This window comes from Orussus abietinus, unplaced genomic scaffold (assembly GCF_000612105.2).
Source record: "Orussus abietinus isolate OABI.00-Male unplaced genomic scaffold, Oabi_2.0 scaffold203, whole genome shotgun sequence".
Taxonomy (NCBI): Eukaryota; Metazoa; Arthropoda; class Insecta; order Hymenoptera; family Orussidae; genus Orussus; species Orussus abietinus.
This window is the reverse complement of record NW_019394350.1, coordinates 604-24,410: the sequence shown is the minus strand read 5'-3', so window position 1 is coordinate 24,410 and position 23,807 is coordinate 604. Positions and strand designations below refer to the sequence as shown.

The following is a 23,807-nucleotide window of genomic DNA, read 5'->3' as shown; positions in this document are numbered from 1 at the left end:
GTCGCTGCGCGATGGCCGCCTCGAGCGCCGCCGCCCTCCGCCCGCTCCCCGCCGGCAACCGCCCGAACACGGCCGAGCGCGTCCGAGCGCGGCGCGCAGGTCTCGCCGCGAGTCGCCAAAAAGAAAGAAAATGCGGCGGCCTACGCCGGGCTCCGATCCGCCGCGAGACGGAAGGGGCGTCCAATCCTCTTTTTTTACCCTTTTCGTCTTCCTGCGGATGTCGCGAGACGCTCGTACAAGGACGGTAATTACGAACGAGACTACCCGAACCGTCGCGATGCAACGAAAACCCATTACGGGATTAAACGTCGCGTTTCGCCTCGTTTTCCGCCGAGCCGGGGAACAGCGGAGCGTCTTTCGTCCCGTTACGGCCGGCAATTGATATTTAATCGACCTAGATCGTAATCCAACTACCATCGACCGGTCGACTCGGCTCGCACGTTACTCGACTGCCACATAAAGTCGAGAACGAATACGAGGGTCTAAGGAGGTCGACGCTGCGGGAAAATCCGAGGGAAAACCAGAGGGCGACCGCCGCTGGTTCCGGGGGCCCCGAGCTCCGTTCCATCGGAATGTACATCCGCGATGACTTAATCGATATCGGCGCCGGGAAAGGGGGAGGGGGGGTGACGCGGGGAAAACGGTATTTCGTGGTACGCGCACGCATCTCGCCAGCCCAGATCGATCGACTCTGCCTCCGCGCCCAGTCGCGGCCGCTGTCGCACATGCTCGCCCGAATCCGGCGTCCCGGTAATACGAGGCGTTATATCTCGGGATGCCGGAATTAATATCCGCGATAGGAACGCCGGGAAAACCGGACGCCGCGGACCCGGCCACCTTTTCTCGTCTCTAGGCGTGCCCGAGGATAAGTCGTAGGCGGTCGAAAATCGAACGTCGAGTCGCGAATCGCGATCGGCCGGTCTCGCGGCCTTCGGTCGGTCGGCGCGTAATGGCCGACCTCGCGGAGACTCGGCGAGACAAAATGGCGAAAATCTCCCCCAAGTCGGGGGGAAAATGACGCGCGCGGTCCGCGGGCCGCCACCCATCGTGGCGATTTCCGTGATTGGGCGCGAACGAACCTCGAGTTTTTATATCGATCTCGGCCGAGGGACCCCGCTAATCGGGGGAGACGCTTACGAGCGCCGCCATCATACGTCGCGGCGCGGCGTGGCGAGTCGCGGTTTTCCGGAAAGTTCTTCGCGCCAGACCTCCGCCCGCCGGTCCGCGCTTCTCTACTCGCAACGGAACGGTGATCTACGTACCTTGGCACAGTCTAATATCACAAGTAAGTCTTAAAAGAAGAACTACGCGTCCGGCTGGACGGTCCTCAGCGTGCACTATCCGGGCTCTTTTTACACAATGGCCGTTCTGCTACGCGTTAACGATCGGTCGAGCTCTGCGAGCAGTCAACCGGGACGCACGGAACGCCTCCCCACTCCTGGGCCGACGCGGCGCAGAGGACGAGAACGCGTCCCGCGCGCAGCTGGCTCCCATTGGTGGGGAGGCCGAGAGGACGAGAGCGGCAGGGGCGGCACTGGATACTTCGAATCACGGGGGCCTCCGGACCGCTCCGGCTTTTCCCTTTCTTTCCTACCCCGCGTAAAGATGTTCTCCCTGAAACGTCTCACCCCTCTGGAACTTCATTCCCCGAGATTCCTCCTCGCGAGTGCCCCCGTTTCTCCCCTTTTTCGAAACTGGAAAAACCGGGAAAAAAGCGAGCCACGACTGGGAATTTATTCCCCGTAAAAATCTTAGGATTTCCCGAAAATACCGACTCCCTAAATTCTCAGCCGCTGTCCTTCGTTTTCGGGAGGGCTCTTGGTGCGAACGGACGCGGAATTCGGGGGAAGGCCGGGTTCTTTTGGATCGCGGCCGGCCCTGGCGTCGCCGACTCTCCGGAGAATCTCGCGCGAGGGCGCGTCGGTGGCGATGGCGTTGCGGCGGCGGCGGCGGCGGCGGCGGTGGTGGGGCTAACCCCAGGATTCCGTGCAGGGCGCCGTTCACCGCGTAGCGCAGCCGGCGGGAGAGGCGAAAGGCGCGCGGGAGAAGTGGAAAACCGGGAAGAGAGAGCCGAGAGCGAAGAATCGGGGTCCACAACAAAATCGCTTAATCGCTTTGCGCCACCGTCCGCAACGCGACGTAACGCAGGGACGCGCCACAGCGGGCCACGCCACGGTCGCCCTCGTGTCTCGTCGGAAAGCCCTCGGTGCCGCGGGACGTTTTGACGACCGAACGGGTGAGTGACAGCTGCCAAGCGGCCGCGGTACGCGCGATTTATGTAACGACTGGCAGTTGACAGTGCGTCAGACCAGCGCGCGCGCGCGCGCGCGACCAGAGCGCGACCGGTGCGCGACCGGAGCGCGACGACGCGACAGCGAGGGAGCCCCACGTCGCGCGGCGAGCTCGGCACCGCCGGTCTTCCCGCCTGGTGGCACGATTTCTGGGTCAGGTCATGGTAAGGTACGAGAAACCGGTGCGGCGAGACGTCAACCGAAGGAGGGCGGCCGGCACGCGACGCGTTTGTTTTGACTCGCGGCGCGTAGGCGAGCCGAGCCGAATATCCCGGGCGATCACGTGGTGCACCCGAGCCGGACCCGAGCCGGACCCGAGTCGGACCCGAGTCGGACCCGAGCCGGACCCGAGCCGGACCCGAGCCGGACCCGAGCCGGACCCGAGTCGGACTCGAGCCGTCGTAAAGCCCGCGCTAACGGCACCTGTGCCCCGCGGAACCGGGCCACGACCCTGAACTTTCGGTCCACGCGATCGCGAGACGAATCCCGGGATTCCGGGACACCGTCCAGAGTCCGTCGCGATCGTTTTCTACGATCTCGTTCCAACGGTCTGCCTACGCGCCCTGCGCACGCGGCGATAAAGAGAAATGCTGCCTAGAAAGCAGGTCTCGCCCGAATCTAGGCCACCGCGGTGCCGCTCGTCCGCCTTCTCCGCGATTTTACTGTTCCTTCTGCCCGACCTTGTTGCGTCCGTTCTCCCGGCGAGCCGCTTTCCTCCGCTCTTTCTCCCCCCGTCCGGCTCCTCCGAGCGATTTCTATGCGATTTCTCCGCGGTTTCCGCCGGGAGCGAATCGACGTCGAACGAGGCTCCGAAAAGTGGATGGCTCCTGCCTCGCGAGGCACGATCGCGGGAGGAAGACGGAAGACGGCCGGGTCGAGGGGAAAGGCGAGGGAGGAAGAGAGAGAGAGACGGAGAGAGCGGCGCTGGGAAGCGCGGAGCGTAATGCGGAGAAAACGTTGGTAAAAGGAAAGAGGCTTCCGCGCCTGCCTTTCCAATCGAATCGGATGCCCCTCTCGCCTTTGTCATTTTCTCTTTGTCCCCATTTTGGGTCTTCGTTCCCTCGGAGCTCTTCTCCCTTCCCCGCCTCCCCTTCTCTCTCTCTCTCTTTCTCTCTCCCTCTCGCTCCCCTCCCCTCCGCTCGTCTGACTCACCGTGAACTCGACTTCGCCGTTCTCCGTCGCTCCTCGTCTTTTCCTCTCTCTCTCCGTCTTCTCCCCATCTCCTCTCTCTCGCCCTCTTTCTTCCCCTAGCGTCCTGCCGTCCCCCAGCCCCTCCGGCCCCCCGGCTGCCCCTCGGCGCCCCTTGCGCCTCGTTATTCCTCTCTATGGTTTCCGTCCGTCCGTCCGTCCCTTTCGCTCCGCTCTCCCTCTCCCCTCTTCTCGGCCCGTTTCGATCCGCTCTTCCCCCGTCCTCCCTGCCTCTCCTCGACCGCCCTCTCGCCTTTCTCCGCGTATCTCTCCTTTTCCCGTTCCCTCCGTCCCGTTTTTTCGTGCGCGCGGCCTCGCCGGGTCTCTGCCTCCTCTCTCGTCTCCTCTCTTCCCTCCTCTCTTCCCTCCTCTCTTCCCTCCTCTGCTCTCTGGAAACGCGTCAACCCGCGGTACCGCGAAAAACTCATCGAGGAACCCTCCCGTTCGTATTTCCGGACGTGCGAACACCGGAAAACCACTTTCGAAAAATCTCTCGTAGACTTTCACAAAAAATCTCGAGTAAATCGCCCCAAATATTTCGGCTTCTCTCTTAAGCGGACGCAAAATGCGTGAACGAGCTTTATTTTTTTTTTCTTCTCCGGCCACGCCGGATGTCGGACGCCGGAAACGGGCCGGCCTTTCTCCGTTTCCCTCCCGAGAGTCTTTCTCTCGGGGTCCTTCCAGATCTTGTCAGATCTTCGCCTTGAAGATAACATTTGCGCCAATGTTTATTATCTTATTCGTAATCAACGCATCAAAGTACATCGGTGTACGAAGATTCAAATTAATCGGAGGTATGCGCTTTTCGGAACTTTATCCATTCCTTCTTGCGCCGTCCTCGACGCGGCGTAAACGCGACCGTGTCGATTCGCGACTCGTCGTCCGTCCAATTCGTAAACACGCGTAACCCCTTCTCCGATAAAAATCTTGGACGCGGAACCGAGGAGGTGTTCCCTCGGAAATCAGGGAACTCGATTCCCTTCTGTGAGAATCGATTGCCTTCGATTTCATGATGAAAACAAAACAAAATAGTGCCATTGAATCAAAGAGATATCTTGATAATTCCGAGAAATAATTATTTCACTCGAATAAACTGGAATAAATTGGACGCAACGTTTATACGGAATTATAACAATTTATTTGAGGAAAATTATTATTTTTTGATTTAATGAAATATTTCTTCGGTTCAACGGCATTTTTTTTTTTTTGTGCAGGCAATGCGATTCGATATCAAGTGATGGTCGATCCTGTAATTAAACAACTCGGTAGAGTTTCCAAAAACATCTATAAGAGGCACGAAACGCTGATTCTGTCTCGATGATTTTTCTGCTTGCGATCTCGAGCATCAAATTCCATGATTTCCTTCTTTCCTATAACACTAGAACTACCAAGATCGATCAAAATGACCCATCCTGCAAAAAAAAAAGATCCACGAGTAGTCGGTGTTAAGGTGAAGTGAAACACGTCGAGGAACTTGATCGACGTCGATAAAGATTTTTCTAATTACCTACATTGCCAACATTTGTTTTTATATTGGCGGCTGGGTCGAATTATATTGGGTACTGAACTAAATGGCATACTCCACTTGGCATTTTCGTACAATAATTATAAAGAAATCGAACTAAAACTCCACAAAACCCTCTGGATTCATTATTTCTGAGGCCCTAATTGGCTGCGGAGGGACCCCCTGCGTCATCTGTGATTTCCAGGTCAATTAAATTTTCACTCCTAGACCTCGTATTTCCATCGTTTTGGCATAGAAGCGCATAAAACACTTTTTTTGCCTTTGTCCCGTCAAAATGCGAGTTTAACGATTACCAGAGTGTTCTAAATTGTCATAAAATTATCCTGACCCTTTCGTTTCCTATATTAGAGCCTTCGATAATTGTATATTGATCGAAATATGAGAGCTCGATGCCATTTTGGTTCTGGTCTGGGCTGTTAAGGAATTTTTTCCAAAAATCCAAATTTTGAATGTGTCGGGACAATTCTTAGATGATCACGAGTCATGTGTCAAAGCTTCGGACAGTTTGGTCCAATACCATTTAAAAAAAAGTGTTGTATTCGAATCGATGGATATGAAGGTTTCGCTTCATCTTAAAATTCATCGGAACGGTTGAAATTGTCGCTCGCAGTTTTCCATCCATCACGGGCGGCGCGCCGTCGGAGGGGTCGACGTTGAGGTTAGGAAAGAGGGAACCGAGAAACGCGAAGTTTCGGCCCGTGAAAAAGTGCGACTCGGCGTTCGCAAGGAGGACACGGCCCCCGTTAATCGAGCCGAGACTCGTCGGCCGTCCACCGCTTCGCCGTTTCCTTTTCCCTCGGCATCCTTCCTCTCGCTCGCCCCCTCCTGCCTCCTCCGCCGCCCCTCTCCTTCGCAACCCCGTTCCGGCGTTCCCTTTATCTCCGGAGTTTCTCATTGTCCGAAACGGCCATCTGTCCCCGCTCTTTCACCCCTTCGCTCCGCGGCACAAAGACGTCCTCGTGTTTCTTCACCCTTCGTCCTTTCCTCGCTCCCTTCAGCGAAGGGAGGGCGGCGCGCCCTCGGCGGACGCGTTTCGCCCGAATTGGAATTCTCCGGGTTTCCTAACCTCGAACTCCACCGAACTCCACGGACGACCCGGAAGGAGGTATTTCGCGTTTGTTTTCATTTCTAGGGGAAAATGGGAAGGGGTATTCGGAGCGCGGTAACGATATTACGACCTAGGAATTCGCTCGAGAAATCCTTGATTGTAAGGTGAAGTGAAACCCCCTTCAAATCAGTCGATTCGAATACAAATCCTTTTTTTTAAGGGTAAAAGACCAAACTGTCCGAAACTTTGACACATCACTCCTGATCATCTAAGAATTGTCCTGACACATTGAAAATTTGGATTTTTCAAAAAAATTTGTTAACTCAGCCCAGACAAGAACCAAAATGGCGTCGAGCTCTCATATTTCGATCAATATACAATTATCGAAGGCTCTAATATGAGAAACTAAAGGGTCAGGACAATTTTACGAGAATTTAGAACACTCTGGTAATCGATAAACTCGCATTTGAACGGGATAAAGGCAAAAAAAGTGTTGTATGCGCTTCTTTGCCAAAACGATGGTAATACGAGGTCTCGAAGTGAAAATTTAATTGACCTGGAAATCACAGATGGCGCAGGGTTGCTCTGCAGGTCAATTAGGGCCCCAGAAAGCACGAATCCAGAGGATTTCTGGAGTTTTACTTCGATTTCTTGATATATATTGTACGAAAACGACAGGTGGAGTATGCCATTTGGTACAATACCCAATATAATTCGACCCAGCTGTCAATATAAAAACGAACGTCGGCAGCGTAGGCATTTAGAAAAATCTTCTTTATCGACGTCGACCAAGTTCCTCGACGTGTTTCACTTCACCTTAAGGTGATTTGAAGGTGGCGTCAAAGAGATCCCATTCATGAAACTTTTCTCTGAACTGGGTGTATCGAATCATTTCGAAGTTTACAACGAATATGGAAGCTACAAGACAGGTCCCGACACCCATGGAATTTGAATTGTTCAGAAAATTTGTTTATAGGTATTTAAAAAATGTTTGTATTAAAAATCAAATTTCATAGATGTCAGGACTTTCTTCATAGCCTCCATATCCACGATGTAAAGCCTTAAACGATTCGGTACACTCAGTTCGGAGAAAAGTTTCATGAACGATTGAACTTTCGGATGCCTCACTTTTATATCCCCGTGATGCTCGAAATTACGAGGAAATCAGCTGGAAACTGTTGGAATTGCCCAAAACTATGCCACAATTTTAGGGCCTCTCCCTTGTTACCGAATCACATTGTTGTTTTTTTTCGGGTGAAATGAAAGGCAATCGGTCCTCAAAGTAGGAAATCGTTGTCACTGATTTCCGAGTGAATGGCATTATGACGTTGGATGGAAACTTCGGGACTTTGCTCTCGGCGAGGTGTCTTTTCTCTCCGTCTTCCCCGATTTCGGTCCACGAGGTCCCGAGAGAAAGGCGCGTCTTCGCGGCCGCCATTATGGAGGTGTTCGGAATAGACGGGGCAACCTTTCGCGGAGAGGGAGCGAGATCTATACCTCTAAGCAGGACTTAGGGAAGAGGAATGCGAGAGTCGAAGGTGGCACTTTGGAGTCCAGCGTGTGAAGAATTCGAGGAGAAGGTATATCGAGGTTGTTTCGACATCTTTGATGACCGATCGGCGTAGGGGAAGCGCGAGTCGAGAAATTCGATTTTCGAGGGTTTTCGAGGGTTATCAAGGGTACCTTCGGCGACGATCTCCCAGGGAGGATCGAAGGAGCCGAGGCGAAGGGAGCCCAAGGAGCGAGGAACGTCAATAGCGACGGAAAAACGTAAAAGGTGCGGGGGAAAGAAACGAGGGAGCGAGTCTGCCGGGACGAAGACGAGGGACGGGGCGAGGGAGAGAGGGCGAGGCGAGGGAGAGGCTCTCAGGGAGCGAGAGGGAACGGAACCCGGGAGAAAATAATGCTCGCGCCCGGGGAGAGGCGGAGAAGAAATAGATGGAGCCAAGAAAGCGAGGGAGGAAGGCACCGAGAGGGAGCCGGAAGAGGGAGAGGGAAGCCCTCGAAGGGACCGGACTCGGGTATTCCCCGAACGGAGAGAGGAAGGAAAAAACGACGGAAGGGAGACAAAATAGGGAAAAAACTACCTCCGGTGGCAGGACTTGAGATTTAAATCCTCGGATGAAGAGGACGAGGACTCGTCCCTCCGACCCATGGCTCAGATATTCGCGTTTCCTTTGGACCGAGGATCGATTCATCGGAGATCGATCCATCGGCCGAGGGATAGGAAGCGATTTCCCCTCGTCGATCTCCGCGGAAAAGGCGAAAGGGAGCCCAAGAAGCGAGGGACGTCGATAGCGCCTCGAAACGTAAAAAGCTCGGGGGAAAGAAGCGAGGGAGGGAGGAAGGACGAGGGGGCGCCGGAGATAAAGCGGGACGACGAGGGAGGGAAGAGCGAACGGGACCCGGGAGAAAATAATGTCGACGCCGGGAGCGGGACGGGGGGCAAGTGGAGGTAAGGAAGCGAGAGAGGAGATCGAGCGCGAGAGAAACGACCGACCGCCGAGTGGAAAAGCGCAATGGTGGAACGCTCGGGGGTGCCGAACTCGGATGCTGCGAGCACGGTCCAGAGGGGCGCGGGGATCGCGTCAAAGAGTCGAAGGAAAATTGAGACGAATCACGAGGACGGAGATAATCGAGGCCGAAACTACTCTAGGGTGGAAATCAGCAGGGGTGCGCGAAGGAAACGCGGTAACGTCGCACCCTTTCTCTCTTTCCCTCCGAAGATGCGCCTCGAGATGAAGTCCTTGTCGAAAAAAAATCTCGAAAAATCCGAAAAACTCGGCTCCCTTCTTCTCGACGACCACGAGAAAAGGCTTTTGGACGATACCATAGGTTGACCCTGAAATGAAATCGGAGCATTTTTGCCCGCCCTCTTTCCAGGTGCAAAAAGACGAGAGGAAGTCGCCGTCCCTTCGGAAATGGATCGGCACCTCTCGAGCCATCTCCTCGAGCTCCGTTCCTGGGAGTGGTTTCCTCCTCGTCGACGGGTTTCCTCTCCCCCGCGACAAGGGGAGGGCCCGAATATTCGATTTCCTGGGGATAAATTCCCCCGAGTCCGGGCACGCCTCATCCGGGGGTTTCTGCGATTCCAAGGACGACGGTGGAAAAATCGCGACGGAATTGCGTACGCGTGGGACGATCCTCGCAACGCTCGAGCCGAAGGATCGATTTGCGTTTAGGGCGGGCTCGGCACGGAAAAGGGTCGTCCCCCTTGGTCGTTTCCGCTCCTCGGCGATCGATCGCCCCGCGCAAGACGAGGGAGAACGCTTCCTCGAGCTCGCTTTCGCTGCGGACGATTTTATCGAAAAATTCAAGGACTCGAAAGAAACGCGTAGAGATACGGGACGGCAGCTGTACCTTGGCGAGCACGAATGGCTTCCCTGCGGACCCGCTGCGGCAGCAGGACCACAGGGAAGCCATTCGTGCTCGTCCCTGTACCTCGACCTCGACGCGGCGTCGAAGGTGGCGGACGTAATCTAATCGCGGCGTCCTTTTTTTTTTTCCTATACTCTTTTTTCCCTTTTTCCGCGACTCGTGCGGATGGACAGGACTCGACGAAGCGTGGAAACGGGAGCGCAGGAAGCGGAACGCCAGGAGAAGCTCGACCTGGCGCGTTATCACGTGCGCTATCGGCGATTCGGACCTCGAGCGAACGACCCAATTTCGAGATAGCGCGCGACGAATCGAGAGTCAAGAAAGCGTGGACGGGAGAGACGGTCCCGCGTTCTCGTCGGCAGAGGAGAGATCTCGACATAGGAGACAGAGAGAGAGAGAGAGAGAGGCTCGAGGGAAACGCGCGGAAAAAGGGAGAGATGGCTTCGATTCATCGATTTAATCGAACCACGGATCGATCCTTCAACGCCGCGAAGAGGAGAGACTCGGAGAGAGAGAAAGAGCCGGCCTAGAGTTCTCGTTATCGGCGCGCGTCTAAGCAGCTGATAAAAGTCCGTGTGCCTACGGGACAGATAACGCGAACCGCTGGTATAAAGAGTCACATAGATAGACTGATAAAGCACGGTTCACGGAACGGGCGAATCTCGAGCGGACCAACGCCCGAACTCGCGGCCGAAGGTGTTGCGCGGCAGAATCCGCGACGTCTTCCGGGTCGAGGAAGGGTCTCTTCGGGGTCTCCGGTCCTTCCAAGGAAGTCGGGACGCATCCAGGACGCGATAAGTGCTCCCTTCGACGATTTCACCTCGCCGTTCCTCGTGGTTTGTCGGCCATTTCTCTTATCCCGTTCTTTCCTGGATCCCTGGTCGAGTCCTCTCCTTCTCCTCCTACCTCTGCAAAACAGTGCATGGAGTCGAACCGTTACTGGGGTGTCCATTACAGGTACGATCGCGAACGGCACCTCGGCGAGGAGAGGCCGCGATTTTGCTCCTATCTTCGACGTCGAGTATCGAACCGAATCGACGCGAGTCGAATATTGGACTCGATGGCGATTCCGGATCCCTGGGACCCGATTCTCGAGTTCGGCCCATCAACTTTCGCAGGCGAAATTGACAATTTAGTAGACGATTTGCAAACGTTAACCAATGACGCGACTTCGCAACAATACGACATTTTTAATGTGAATCTATTCGTATCCGAAAAAAAAAAATCATATGAACTTTCGCAGGTGAAATGGACAATTTAGTAGACGATTTTCAAACGTTGACCAATGACGCGACTTCGCAACAATGCGACATTTTGAATGTGAATCTATTCGTATCCGAAAAAAAAAATTCATATGATCTTTCGCAGACGAAATTGACAATTTAGTAGTCGATTTGCAAACGTTAACCAATGACGCGACTTCGCAACAATACGACATTTTTAATGTGAATCTATTCGTATCCGAAAAAAAAAAATTCATATGAACTTTCGCAGGCGAAATTGACAATTTAGTAGACGATTTTCAAACGTTAACCAATGACGCGACTTCGCAACAATGCGACATGTTTTTATGCGAATGTATTCGTATGCGCAAAAATCGATATTTTTAATGCGAATCTATTCGTATTGGAAAAAAATCCGTATGAACTTTCGCAGGCGAAATTGGCAATTTAGTAGACGATTTTCAAACGTTAACCAATGACGCGACTTCGCAACAATGCGACATGTTTTTATGCGAATGTATTCGTATGCGCAAAAATCCGCGTGAACTTGAAAGTAGGATCCCTGATGCGTTGATTTGTGGAAAGTAATTGGAGCGATTGAGTAATTCTTATTTATTTTCCAGCGGAGGCATGGCCGGGCAGCATTACTGCCTGCGATGGAACAACTACCAGTCGAACATGACGTCCGTGTTCCATCAGCTCCTGCAGACGGAGGCCTTCGTGGACGTCACCCTCGCCTGCAACGAGGCCTCTCTCAAGGCGCACAAGGTAGGCCGCTTAACGGTGAACCTCTAGAACGGGAGGAGAAAGAGAAAGAGAGAAAGCGGAATCGATTCGTACCGTTGTTGCACCCGTTTCCCGGAGGTTTCCCGTCCTTTCCTCTGAGAAGTCAGGTCGAACATTGACGAATCTTTGCTCTTCCAGGTGGTGTTGTCGGCGTGCAGTTCCTACTTCCAGAAGCTTCTGCTCTCGAACCCCTGCAAGCACCCGACCATCATAATGCCTCAAGACGTGTGCTTCAACGATCTGAAGTTCATCATCGAGTTCGTCTACCGAGGTGAAATCGACGTCTCCCAGGCGGAGCTGCAGGTAATCAAAGGACTCCCCCGAAATGTCCGATTTCCCCCTGGCACCGTATCCTGCGTCGTATCCGTCGACCCGGGGACCTAAGGCAGCTCTTTCGGCGTTTACCGACCGCGCGAGCGAGCTTCTTTACCTACAAATGGAACAAACGCATCTCCGTGCGCGAGTCGGAGAAATTGAAACGCCCGTAACCTTCTCAACTTGAAATCGGGACGACCGAGCACCTCTTCATCGGCGAATCTCTCGTTTCATCGAGGATTTTCCTCGCTTACTTCGATTTCGAGAACCATCCGTCGGACATACGTGGGATTATCGACGGAGCGGGTATTCCTGAACTGCTTTACCGAGCGGAGGGCGTCGGTAAAACAGGGAGAGCTTTCGAACGTCGGCAAAGTGCACGGAGTGTACCATTCGAGGAGCCCTCGAATCGATGCACCGAGTGCAGTGGACGCGTACCCGATATCGGTCATAAAAAGCATTTTCCTCCACTCTCGCCGCAAGGACGAGAAATTCGAGCGTTCTTTGTCGGTCGCCGTAAAGCGGTTCCATTATCGAGATACCCTCGGAAGTCGATTTCTTTGTACGCCACTTCTCATTTCCGGCCGCGCGATTGCAAACTCGGGCGAGCTTTTTGAAGAGGAAGGAAAAATTGCTGTCACCGTGACATCCACTCCTCGTCCGCCCTCTTTGCCATCGTAAAATCAATAGGAGCAGTCTTCGACCCCTCTCTCGTTAGAGCGTATTGTTCGGCAATCAGGCTACTTGCCGTACTCGCCGAGCGGTTCTCATCCTACCTCTGGACCGACCGGCCGCGAAACGTTTCCGAAAAGCGTTCTATCCTGATCGAAAGTGTTCTTTTTTGCCTCGTGGAGATCTCATCTCCCGGAAGAAAATGAAGCCCAGAGTCGGTTCGGCTTTAAAAATGGATTTACGACGATTTCGCTAACGAGCGTCCGCCATGGCGAGCTTTAGAGGGTCGGAGGACTCTCGTTGAGAACCCGTTCTCGGTGTCCTTCGATTTTGGAGCGGCAATCGAAGACACTCGCGCCCTTCCAGCCCGCCCACCGATGGGACGTCGTTTTTTAGGAGCCGAATTTCTGAGCTCTCGATTCCTCGACGCCGACCGACCGCTCGACGGAGAGAGAGCTTTTCGCGCTAACTCTCGCGCGCTTTCCTAGAATCATTCGCCGAGTCGTATCCCTCGGGTTTCCTCGGCCGTTCTTAACGGACGGTGAGAGTCGACGCAGCCTCTCGGCCTTGAACCCGGAGCGGCGGACGCGCGTCCCGACGCGCGGCGGCGTCGAGATTTTCGCGGCGCAGAGTTTCGCGGAATCCCGACTACACGGTACGGCGCGGTTTCCGGAAAAAATGGCACCACCAGGGTGACACGGTCCGAGCGGTCGTCCCTCGGTGTCCTTGACACGGCTCCGAGCAACGACCACCTCGACGCGCGTGCACGAATGCACGGATGCCCGCGTGCACGCACGCCGAGAGCCGAGCCGCGCGCGGCAACGCCCGCGCTCGCTCTCTCGGCCAGCGAGCCGGGAGTTTTGCTTTACGCTTTGCCTCGCGACGTCCGGCCGAGAGAGACCGAGAGGGACCGAGAGGGAATTGGAGGGAGAGAGAAAGGGACCCGTTTCCAACGGCGCCTCCTCTTTTTGCCGCCAAGCGAAATAAGGTCGGGAAGAGCCTCGAGTCCGGGATCCCGGGACAGGAAGGAAGCAAGGAGAGCGGACCTCACCGGTGACCCGGTTCCCCGAGGAAGGCCAAATCCTCTCCGGAGAGCCCTGCCTCGGAAGGGCCGCGGCGCTCGGGCGGTCTCGGGCCTCTGACCCAGTTTTCCGAAAACGCCCGAAGCGAGGGAAACCCGCAAGGGAGCGTCCCGAAGGTCGGGATCGCGGCCGGTCTGCCGTACCGGCGGGGCGCCGATCGATCGGAGGGCGCGCGTCCGCCGAGGACGGCCGAAGTTTCCCGAGCGACTGTACGCGCTTTCGTGTGCGCGAGGTGTGCGCGCGGTGTGCGCGCGCCCGCGGGCGGGAGAGGGGGAGGGCCGCGCGGCGGCCAACCCGGAGTCGCGGGTTCCCTTTGTCCGTCGGCCGGCGCGAAATTCGAACCTCTCGCTCTCGCCACTCGCGGTCGGCTCGCTTCCTCTCGGTTGCTCGGCCACCCGTTCCCGTTACGGCGCGGCGTCTCGCGTCCCTCCCGCGCGCCGCCGCCGCCGCCGCCGCCGCCGGCGGGTCCACGCGTGCTCTCTCTCTCTCTCTCTCTCGCTCTCGAAGCGCGCCCGGCCGGACCGCCGACCGGCGAGGGGCCGGTTCCTCCCGTTTCCGCGAGCTCCCGGGACCGAGCGACGAGCCGGAGGGTCCCACGAGTCGTGGGTACCCTCTCCGAGGTCCGTTGAGATGCAGCAAGATCCGGCGAGGTCCAACGAGGTCTGGCGAGGAAACGTCTCGAGACCTCGATCGGCCTCCGAGCGATCGTGCATCCGGCCATTCTCGCGGCGAATCACGGACGGGAGGAGGGAGGGGACGTCGGAGCGAGGGAGAGGACTTCGACCTTAGCCTCGGCGTCCTTTTCGGAGATTATCCCGCCCCGGCCCCGCCGCCGGGAGATCGATGCCTCTCCGTCGGCCGCGTGCCTCGACTCGGCGTCCCTCTCCCTCTCGGCAGTCGACGCACGCACGCGGCCCTCCCCCTCCTCCTCCCTCTCCCACGTCGCGCCCGTCCTCCTCGTCATCGGCGACGCCGGCGACGCGTCGACGGAGTCGCGGCCCGGCCTCCTCGAGGCTCTCGAGGCTCTCGCTCGGGCCGGCGTCGCGGCGCGTCGCCGTCGCCGCCGCCACCGCGCCCTCTCCTCTCCTCTCCGCGCCGCGGCCAGCTTGCCGGCGCACTCCGTCTCTGTCGGTCGGCGAGCGCGCATCCCCCGCGAGTCTCTCCCGGAGCCCATCCTTGTCCGTCGCGTCGGCGAATTTCGCCGCGTCCTCCTCTCGCTCTCCTCTTCCTCCCGCTCTTCCTCCTCCTCCTCTGCCGCGCCGCCGCCGCCGCCGCCGCCGCCGCCGCCGCCGCGGTCTCTCCACCTCCTCCGGCCTCCCCCGCCCGCGCGCTTCGCCGCCGCCGCCGCCGCCGCCGCCGCCGCCGCCGCTCGACGTCCTCCGATGCGCGCCCTCCGCGAACGCCGAATGCCATTTCACTTTCGTTGGGCTTCGCCGCGGAGGAGAGCGGGCCCTTGCCACGGGAATTATCCTCCCGTTCGCCGTGTCCCCCGTTCTCCGGGCCGCTCTCGGCGCGTCTCGGCCGACCTCCTCTGCTTCGCCTCGCGCCCGCCCTGCCAGGTGAGTGGAAAAGCCGTCCTCCGAAGCGCCGCGGAATCCGCCACGAGGCGTCGTCCCTGACCTCGCGCACGCTCCCGAGGAGCGGAGGGAATCGTTACCCTCTCGCGTCCTCGACCTCCCCGGCGCCGCCGTCTCTCGCCGATCGCCGACCCCGGACCTCGCCCGCGCGCCTCTTTCCCGCCCCGGTGGAGGCCCTCGACAACGGTCGCGGGCCTCCTTCCCGCCCCCGTGGGGGCTCTCGACAACGGTCACGCGCCGGTCGCCTCCTTCCCGGCCCCGGGACTCTCCTTATCCGGCCGCGTACGCGAGCGAGCACGTGGTCGCGCGCTCCCATTCAGAAAGGAGGTTGTGCAGCGGAGAGGAGAGGTTATGCTCGCGACGCCCGTTACATTATCAATTCCGTTATGGCGCTCTATTCGTAATAGTAGACGCGACCCTACGGCGCCGTCGAGCTCGCCGTCTTCGGGGATCCCCTCTCCCTCCCTCTCTCTCTGACTCGCGCCCGCCGCGCCGGCTCTCCTCGTCGCGCTTCGCGACGCTCCCCCCCGCGGACCATTGCCCGCCCTCCCCCCGACCGTGCGACCCTCTCGGCGTCTAACGTTTCTCCTCGTCCGATCTCTCTTCCCTGGTTTACACCTGTTGGATTTCTTCGATCCGCCGGCTCCCCTTCCCGGCGCCGTTCCGCGTTCCGTCGAACTTTTCCCCGAGCCTTCCGGAGTCGTCGGGAGCGGGAGAGGGGGTGCTCCTGGCATCGAGATATGGCCCTCTCGGGGGAAGCCTAGGTCGAGGTTCGACCCTCGGTCTCCCGTCAATCGGTCGGACGATGCCCTTGAACCCTGAGTATCGATTGGCGAGGTTCGGATTCCACCGTGGGCACCCTCGTGCACCTCCTCCCCCCTCCTCCCCCCTCCGCCGCCCCGCGCCTTCGCGCGGACCGCGAGACGCGGAGAGTACCCGGGGCGGTTTCGCGCCTGCCGCCTCGCTCGGTCGGTCGGCCGACTCGCGTCCGAAAAAAGCGAGCGTCGGGAGGAGATTCGGCGGGGTCGGCGTCCGGGTGAGAGTGGGCAGCTCGGGGGGGGGGGGGTGGGAGGGAGAGCGGGGAGGCGCAGCCGAGCGTAGGCCGCTCGGCGTCGCGGCGCGGCCGGCGCGGCCGGCTCGGCGTCGGGGTTGGGGGTGGTCGATACGGCCCTGGGGCCGGAGGCCTCCGCCGTTCTTCCCGCGGGCGTTTTTGCCTCCCTCCCCCCTGGCGGCGCTCCGACCCCGCCTAATCGCGCCACCCCCGGGTTGATTAAAGAACGGAGCGCCGGTCGCCGCCTCCCCCACCGTCGCCGGTCCGGCCGCGGGGACGGAAGCGGAAGAGCCGGCCGCGGGGCCGGAAAAATCCGCGGGTCGCCGGCGGTCTCTCCGCGGGAGGAGAGGGAGCCGCCGCGGATAATCGATTCGCGACCGCTCGCCTCGCCGGCACGGATGCAAATGCGCCGAGGAACGTCGGCGCTCGGCTCGCCCTCAACTCGCCGGCGGTTGGTTTCAGTCCCTCCTGAAGACGGCCGACCAGCTCAAGATCAAGGGCCTCTGCGAGGTGCCCGAGAGCAAGGAGGGCCCGCCCTCGGTCAGCCTCGGCTCGCCCTCCAGGGATCCCGGCACGCCCCGGCTCAACTACACCAAGCTGAAGAGGCACCACTCCAGGTCGAAGAGGGCCCGCTTCGAGGCGAGACCGGACCCCGGCCCGGAGGGTAGGAGGTACAAGGAGGAAGACGGGGACCCCCTCGAGGAGCGGTACTCGCGCGACGACAAGGAGGTGAGTCGACTCCTCGAGCCTGGATAGGGTGGAAGGTCCTAACGGGTCGCTTTTCCAGAACATCCGGGACTGGCAGACGGAAGATGAGGACTGCCCGGAGACCGCAGTAGTCCTGGAGTCCTGCCAGCGAGACGGTGACAACGGCACCGGAGCGAACGACGACAACGGTAAGCTGTCGCGCGCGACTACGCCCCACACCTGATCGGGTCGTCGCCCCGAGACGCCCGGCGTCGTCTCGAGACGCCGCCACGTGGAGGCGCCGCCGGGCCGAGCACGTGGTCAGCCCAGGTGTGGGGCGTCTTACCGTCCCGGGAGGAATAGGACAGATCGTTTTCACTCGTAGTAAAGGCGAAATGTTCTGTCACACAGGACTGGGGCACTACGGTCATCACCCGGACCCGGCGGAGGTCGACCTGCCGCCCGAGACCCAGCCCACTCCGCCCAGCGCCACCCTCGTCGGCACCACCGTCACCCACCTGAGGGACTCCGACCACCACTCCGCCGGTACGACCCGGTCCTCGGGAAGAAAGTCGGACGGGAAGAGAACAGCGGCCGGCCGCTCGTTACTCGGGGAGAGAATCAAACTAATTGGACTAATCGCGCTTAACCGGTCGTGATTAGATTTGCTCCGCACTACCGGCCCACGCAGCCTCGTTCGCCCGGGTGGTGGTAGGAGGCCTCGTCGTTTAACGGGGATTTCGTCGCCACCGCACCGGGGAATCGCGGATCGCGAACTCGTCCTCGTTCGCGGCGCGAGTGTGCACCCCTCCGAAGTCGGCTGACGCCTCCTCGTCGCATTTCAGACATCCAGACTTGCGACAGCGTGAAGATCAAGTTCGAGACGCTGCACACGATGGACTCCTCCGACACGATCGACATCGACAGCCACATGTCGGATCGGGCGAGCGTCAGCTCGAAGAACGCCGCGGACAACGACAACATGATGATGATCACCCCCGAGCTCCTCGGCCTGATGCCGTCCGGAAGCTCCGTGCACTCCGACTCGGGGGACAACCTCAGGAGCCACTCGGGCCAGTCCGGGTCGCACCACCACGGCTCCAAGTCCTGGACCCAGGAGGACATGGACGCCGCCCTGGAAGCCCTCAGGAACCACGACATGAGTCTGACCAAGGCGTCGGGTAGGTGGTCGTTGACTTTTTCCCCCGGCAACTCTAGGAAATCTCGAATGACACCGGTGATTCCCTTTGCAGCGACCTTCGGCATCCCTTCCACCACCCTGTGGCAGAGGGCGCATAGATTGGGCATCGACACCCCGAAGAAGGACGGCCCGACCAAGTCCTGGAGCGACGAGAGCCTGAATAACGCCCTGGAGGCCCTACGGACGGGCACGATATCCGCGAACAAGGCGTCCAAGGCGTTCGGGATCCCCTCCAGCACGTTGTACAAAATCGCGAGGAGGGAAGGGATCAGGTTAGCCGCCCCCTTCAACGCGAGTCCCACGACCTGGTCTCCGGCCGACCTCGACAGGGCCTTGGAGGCCATCCGTTCGGGCCAGACCTCGGTCCAGAGGGCGTCCACCGAATTCGGCATCCCCACCGGCACCCTCTACGGCAGGTGCAAGAGGGAAGGCATCGAGCTCAGTAGAAGCAATCCGACGCCCTGGAGCGAGGACGCCATGACGGAGGCCCTCGAGGCCGTCAGGTAGGCTCCTTTCTTTGCTCCGACCTTGATGCACCACCGAAACCTTGATTTTCTGCCTCGACTCACGTGCCTTTGCGTCGTTCCGTTCCAGGCTGGGCCATATGAGCATCAATCAGGCCGCCATTCACTACAACCTACCATATTCCTCGCTCTATGGGAGATTCAAGAGAGGGAAGTACGAGGAGCCCGTCGTCAGCGAGATGTCCCAGGACGGAACCAATCCTCACTTCCATCAGAGTCCTAATCAAAACCACTCGTCCTCCCTCCCCGACCAAATGCCTTACCAGGGCAGCTGAAACTTACCCCTTTATTAGGCCAGTAGTTTAACTTACTGACTCCGGTTTCGTCGCGGAGCGCAAAAATCCATGCCGAAGGAGACGACGAAGGGGACGCGAGAGAAACGGGAGCGAGGGTGGTTGAGGGTGACGGATTGAATGGCGGGACCGGGGACGACTCGAAGGTACAACTCGTAGCTGGAGAAATGACGATCCTGCCTGCAGTATTAAGAATAAATAGCCGTCGACGAATATCATGTACATTCTGCAATTTTCACGTCGAACGTCAGGGACGGGGGGGGCTAGGATAATTCTATTTATAAGAGTAATTTATGGAGAACGCTGTGCAGACGGAAAACCGCCCAACAAATTTTTATAGCCGATACGGGGACACTCAGGAGACGTCAGAATTTTGTATGCCTTGGCTGATATTACGGGAGACCAGGGACGTTACGCTTTTAATCGAGTTTCCTTTCATTCGGAAATGGCGATACTCTGGGTGGGATTGCCGAACAAGTAATTCTAACGATTCTTGAGTGTACAATAACAGACTAACGAATAAACTCGAGCGATTTTTATTTTCATCACGGAATTCAATGAATACGTAAGATCGAATTTACGAGTGCCGAGAATGGACCACGTGTCGAGAGCGTAAACGGGGTAGATCAATTCGACGCGGAATATGTAAATCGCGAATCTGGATCAAAGGCTATTCTGTTTTTTTTTTTTTTCATTTTTAATTTCAACCAATCTCGAACAAATAAGCGACACGTGCATCCAGTTCGTTCTCGCACGAGGAGTATCCTTTCCAAGACGAGGAGTAAACTATTGTGAACAGAGTCCCAGGTAAACGACGCACAGTCTGCATCGTTATATTTTGTAGAATGGACTGAATAGGGTACGATAATGTAAAACAATTGATTTCACGGTGTAGATAAAAAACGTGGCCATCGAACGCCTCGGCGCGTCGGGAGACGCTTTTCTATATATTTTTTTTGTTTCTCTTCCGTTTTCTCAAAGGGAATTACAAACTTCCCCATGGCTCAACTGCCGCGCGTATAAATACGTACGATTAATTTATCACCTTCACAGCTATTATATTATTATAAATAAAATCTATATATTATATACATACTACTTATAAATACATGTACAGTTTATATATTTTAAATTAAAAATTAATGCAATCGTAGGAGCGCCATCTTGTTCGACCTCCCTTGCCTTATCAACGGTATAAAAGGCTGTGCTTGACGATTTAAGCGAGCGCAGACGTTGAACTTCATGTACGCAAGGTCCGTAAAGGCAATATTGAGAACCGCTGTCGGTTCCTGCGGTTCTCGGACTCGAACCGTATCAGACTTATCAGACGAGGCTCGACGTCGGTCCTCGATACACAGGATGGCTCAGCTCGATCAAAACTGTATTTTCTGCAAAATACTAAGTGGACAGGAACCTGGTGAGAAAGTTTACGAGGTAAAACATTTCTTTCTTAATTTAACCTTGCACATCCTATTAATTCGTTGCCTTCTATATGAGAACTGCATATCAATCCGCGCACAGTGACAGCTGATATCGCAGACCTGTCAGGCAGGTAAAAAAGCATTTTTTGAAAATGCTCATTTCTCAGATGTCTGTAATCAGTCTTTCCGGAAATTATCAGAATACAAGTGGTTTGAAAAGTGTAGTTAATTGTGAAATAAAAAAGATTCGAGAGCTATCGACCTTTGCACGCTTCGGCGGCCATCTTTGCTCGAGCTCAGGGACGAGCGAAGCGCGGGCGCAGTTGGCCCTTAAAAAAATATTTTTCCACACGTTTTAAAGGTTCTTTACGTATGGAATCACTGATTTTATTTTCTTCCAGGATGACCATGTGGCGTGTATTAAGGATATCCATCCAGCGTCCACTCATCATTACTTGATAATACCCAAAACGCACATTCCCAACGCGAAGGTGTTGACGCAGAAGGATGAAGAAATATGTACGTGGAAAATATGATATTTATTATCGGCAGAGGCAGTGATGGGCACGTTTGAATATTTTATTGTAGTTGACAAGCTTGTTGCGACTGTGGACGTGGTGGCAGAGCTCCAAGGGTTCGACTTATCGTCCGTAAGGACGGGGTTTCATTGGCCGCCATTTAATACCATAAATCATTTGCATCTCCACGTAATCGCGCCACTGGAAAATATGGACTTCCTAAGGAGGATAATGTTCAAGCCCAATTCTTGGTGGTTCGTCGGTGTACGTAGTTTTGTTTTAAAAAGGAGTTGTCGAACGACAACATCGGTTTCAGACTTTAATCCTTTATTTTATTTCAGACGGACTATGTGAAGTCGCACATCCAGTCGAGTCTTTAAGGAAGTTTTACGCTTATTGTCAGGTTCAATCCCCATATCACGGTAGTTCAATTTGTATAGTACTCATAGCAATATGTTTTAAATGATGTTTAAGCATACACTGTATTAATAAGACTCGTATTAATCTAGAATGACTTTCTTAAAATGAAGAAGCGTCTTGAATTCTTTGCGTTTTGTTCATTGAATTTTCTACTATGCCCTCTTTGAACATACGCTGCCATTCTTTCCCGTGAGGATACTTAAAGTCTTGCAGCGCGCTCTGTTTGATTTTAGTGGAATATCCAGGCACAGTTGGTGGCATGTAAGAAGCAGTTTGGATCTCAACTGGGCTTTCGAAATGCTCGTGCTGCTGGTCCACGAATTCTATCACCCGTGCGTCCATTGTGCCGCTTAAGGACACGAAATCCCACATCTGAAGATGCTGCACCATCTCGCATAGTCCTACACCTCCGGCATGAGGACAGACAGGAACTGAAATATAACAGAACAAGCTGTAAAGAAATCCAAAGGAACATCAACGTCATCTGTTGGCGACCGAGAACTTACCTTTAAACTTTTCAGCCATGAGGTACACGGAAAGTATCTCGTTCACGCCTCCTATCCGGGCAGAATCGATTTGACAGTAGTCAATCGCCCTGGACTGAAGTAATTGTTTAAACATGACTCGATTGGCGCACATCTCGCCGGTAGCTACTCCAATTCCAAAAGGACGAAGTTCTCGGGCTATTTCGGCATGCCCTAAGATGTCATCCGGTGATGTTGGCTCTTCGATCCAAGTGGGCTTGAATTTCGCCAGCTTTTTCACCCAAGTGACCGCCTCGGGAACGTCCCATACTTGATTCGCATCCAACATAAGCTTACACTCATAGCCGATGCATTCTCGGATCAGTCGGCACCTCCTCGTGTCGTCTTCCAAATTTTGGCCAACTTTTGCCTTGAACGAGGTGAAGCCGAGATTCAAGAATTTCTTGCAAAGTTCTTTAACTCTTTCGTCGCTGTAGCCCAACCATCCCACTTGGGTGGTATAAGCGGGATATCCGCTTTTTCGCAGAACCTCCTCTCGCAAAGCCTTGCCATTGGCTTTTTCCTTCAAGAGAGAAATAGCCTCTTCTTTCGTCAGGACATCGGTGCTGTATGGAAACGATTGGAAATTAATTCGGTATTTAGAGAACGTAGATGTACGAAGTAATGGTCCTACATGTATCGGAAGTCTATGGTCGAAACTAGCTCTTCTGGAGTAAGATCGGTCAACAGCTTCCAAACGGGTTTATTTTCAATGCGAGCCCAGAGATCCCATAAAGCGTTAACAATGGCTGCAGTAGCGAGGTGCATCACCCCTTTCTCCGGTCCGAGCTAAAATACATATTGTAACAAGGTGATATGAAGTATTCCACTCGATAACATTACCTGTACAGTTTACAGCGTTTACTTACCCACCTTAACTGCGACTCGCTGGTTAAATTTCTCCAGAAAGTCGCGAAATTCTTAAAAATCCACCCGGCGTTGCAACCCTTCACGAGTCGGAGCATCGATTCGCATGCTTGCACCACTAAAAATTGCATTACGAGTCATTAACGAAACTTCATGCACCGTGAAGTTATTTTTCATTCCGCCATGGTGTACTTACCGATCTCGGTACCTCTGCCCAAGGTAAACGTCAACCCGTACCCTTCTAACCCTTTGTCCGTTTTCAACGTGACATAGGCACACGAGTAATCGGGATCCGTATGCTGAATCCAAAAACCGATTTCAATGCATAAGCAAGATTTTAATTAAATCTAAGCACGTACCATAGCATCGCTACCGTCTGCATGCAGGGACGTTGGAAACCTAACATCTTCCACGGTAGCATCCACTATATTAATTTCGATCATTCTCGCACTTTTGAGAGAAAATCAAGAAGAACGTCCCGAGAAGCTCGACGCTGATTAACTGAAAATATACACGCATGCTTTGCATTCCTTATCGCAAGTGACGAGTATCCAAGCTCATCGAAACTTGGGAAAATACCCGGATCGTGAATCCACCGAACTCCAGTTGCATGTTACGCGCGATTAGATAAGAAAACGTAAAACCTTGGGAAAGGAAATAAGCGATGACTTATCTAACCTGTACCGTGCACTACAGTGCGACGGATCTCGCGCTAACTTAAACGGTAACTCACGCGAGTATTTTTGATGTGATAAAGTAGCGTTGATTTGCGTTTGCGGAGCAGCGAACCGTGTGAGAATGTAATTGTTTTACGACCCGAGCGAAAGTGTTCACGTTTGAACTGATGCTTAGTCGCGTCGGTGCCGGAGAAAATGCCTTTTTCGGAGGATGAACAGATTCTGTCTTTCCGATGAAGATCTCGGAGTATCGAGACCTCGGAGAAAGTTTTGAAAGGGTGGAGTTTTGTGAGGATCTCCGAGGATAGGTCGAGAGAAAAAAATGGGCTGCATTTTGCAATGCAGTCGATTGGTTGCAAAGAAGCGTAGGAAGGGAAGTCATTGCAGTCAAGGAGGTGTAGGTGGGGACTGCAAGATGGACTCCTAGAGAAGTACTTCCGAGAAGGAACTTGGAAAGGACTTAAGAAATATGGTGACAAATTGCCACTCATTGATACATGCCGAAATTAAGAAAGCTAGGCTTAAGCGCTAAAGAAATA

General features: G+C 55.3%; 4 protein-coding genes across 58 annotated transcripts in view; 2 read left to right on the top strand and 2 right to left on the bottom strand.

Annotated features, from left to right (window-relative positions):
* LOC105694366 (longitudinals lacking protein) overlaps nucleotides 1-1,411 on the bottom strand; it is a 130,289-nt gene extending 128,878 nt beyond the window's left edge. For 37 of the 50 annotated variants that reach the window (XM_012414964.2, XM_012414962.2, XM_012414961.2 and 34 more), the window contains exon 1: nucleotides 1,263-1,410. The gene's annotated coding sequence lies outside the window, so the exon portion shown is untranslated. Of the gene's footprint in view, nucleotides 1-1,262 lie in introns of all 50 variants that reach the window. The other 13 variants (XM_012414930.2, XM_012414924.2, XM_012414928.2 and 10 more) reach the window with 2 other exon arrangements.
* A 141-nt stretch (nucleotides 1,412-1,552) lies between these two features.
* LOC105694365 (protein bric-a-brac 2) lies at nucleotides 1,553-18,852 on the top strand. 5 transcript variants are annotated; one of them, XM_023431911.1, is made up of 9 exons: nucleotides 1,553-2,236; nucleotides 11,277-11,421; nucleotides 11,578-11,742; nucleotides 16,599-16,865; nucleotides 16,924-17,032; nucleotides 17,214-17,369; nucleotides 17,669-18,004; nucleotides 18,077-18,527; nucleotides 18,619-18,852. In XM_023431911.1, exons 2-9 carry the CDS (start codon nucleotides 11,284-11,286, stop codon nucleotides 18,821-18,823), a joined length of 1,827 nt encoding a protein of 608 aa, XP_023287679.1. In that variant the 5' UTR covers nucleotides 1,553-2,236; nucleotides 11,277-11,283; the 3' UTR covers nucleotides 18,824-18,852. The 5 variants fall into 5 exon arrangements, with proteins under 5 accessions (XP_023287679.1, XP_023287678.1, XP_023287680.1 ...); XM_023431910.1 differs by lacking the exon at nucleotides 1,553-2,236 and adding an exon at nucleotides 2,245-2,460; XM_023431912.1 differs by lacking the exon at nucleotides 1,553-2,236 and adding an exon at nucleotides 2,434-2,455.
* Nucleotides 18,853-20,006: 1,154 nt separating this feature from the next.
* On the top strand, nucleotides 20,007-21,325 carry LOC105694360 (histidine triad nucleotide-binding protein 3-like). 2 transcript variants are annotated; one of them, XM_012414913.2, is made up of 4 exons: nucleotides 20,007-20,275; nucleotides 20,664-20,781; nucleotides 20,851-21,044; nucleotides 21,122-21,325. In XM_012414913.2, the coding sequence occupies exons 1-4, from the start codon at nucleotides 20,084-20,086 to the stop codon at nucleotides 21,158-21,160; spliced, it is 543 nt and encodes a 180-aa protein (XP_012270336.2). In that variant the 5' UTR covers nucleotides 20,007-20,083; the 3' UTR covers nucleotides 21,161-21,325. The 2 variants fall into 2 exon arrangements, with proteins under 2 accessions (XP_012270336.2, XP_023287685.1); XM_023431917.1 differs by having other exon boundaries at nucleotides 20,851-21,325.
* LOC105694369 (mitochondrial enolase superfamily member 1) lies at nucleotides 21,087-23,141 on the bottom strand. Its single transcript, XM_012414976.2, has 6 exons — nucleotides 22,951-23,141; nucleotides 22,788-22,890; nucleotides 22,594-22,709; nucleotides 22,359-22,513; nucleotides 21,707-22,290; nucleotides 21,087-21,631 (listed from the first exon to the last, which is right to left on the bottom strand). Exons 1-6 carry the CDS (start codon nucleotides 23,032-23,034, stop codon nucleotides 21,300-21,302), a joined length of 1,374 nt encoding a protein of 457 aa, XP_012270399.1. The 5' UTR covers nucleotides 23,035-23,141; the 3' UTR covers nucleotides 21,087-21,299.
* Nucleotides 23,142-23,807: the final 666 nt, after the last annotated feature.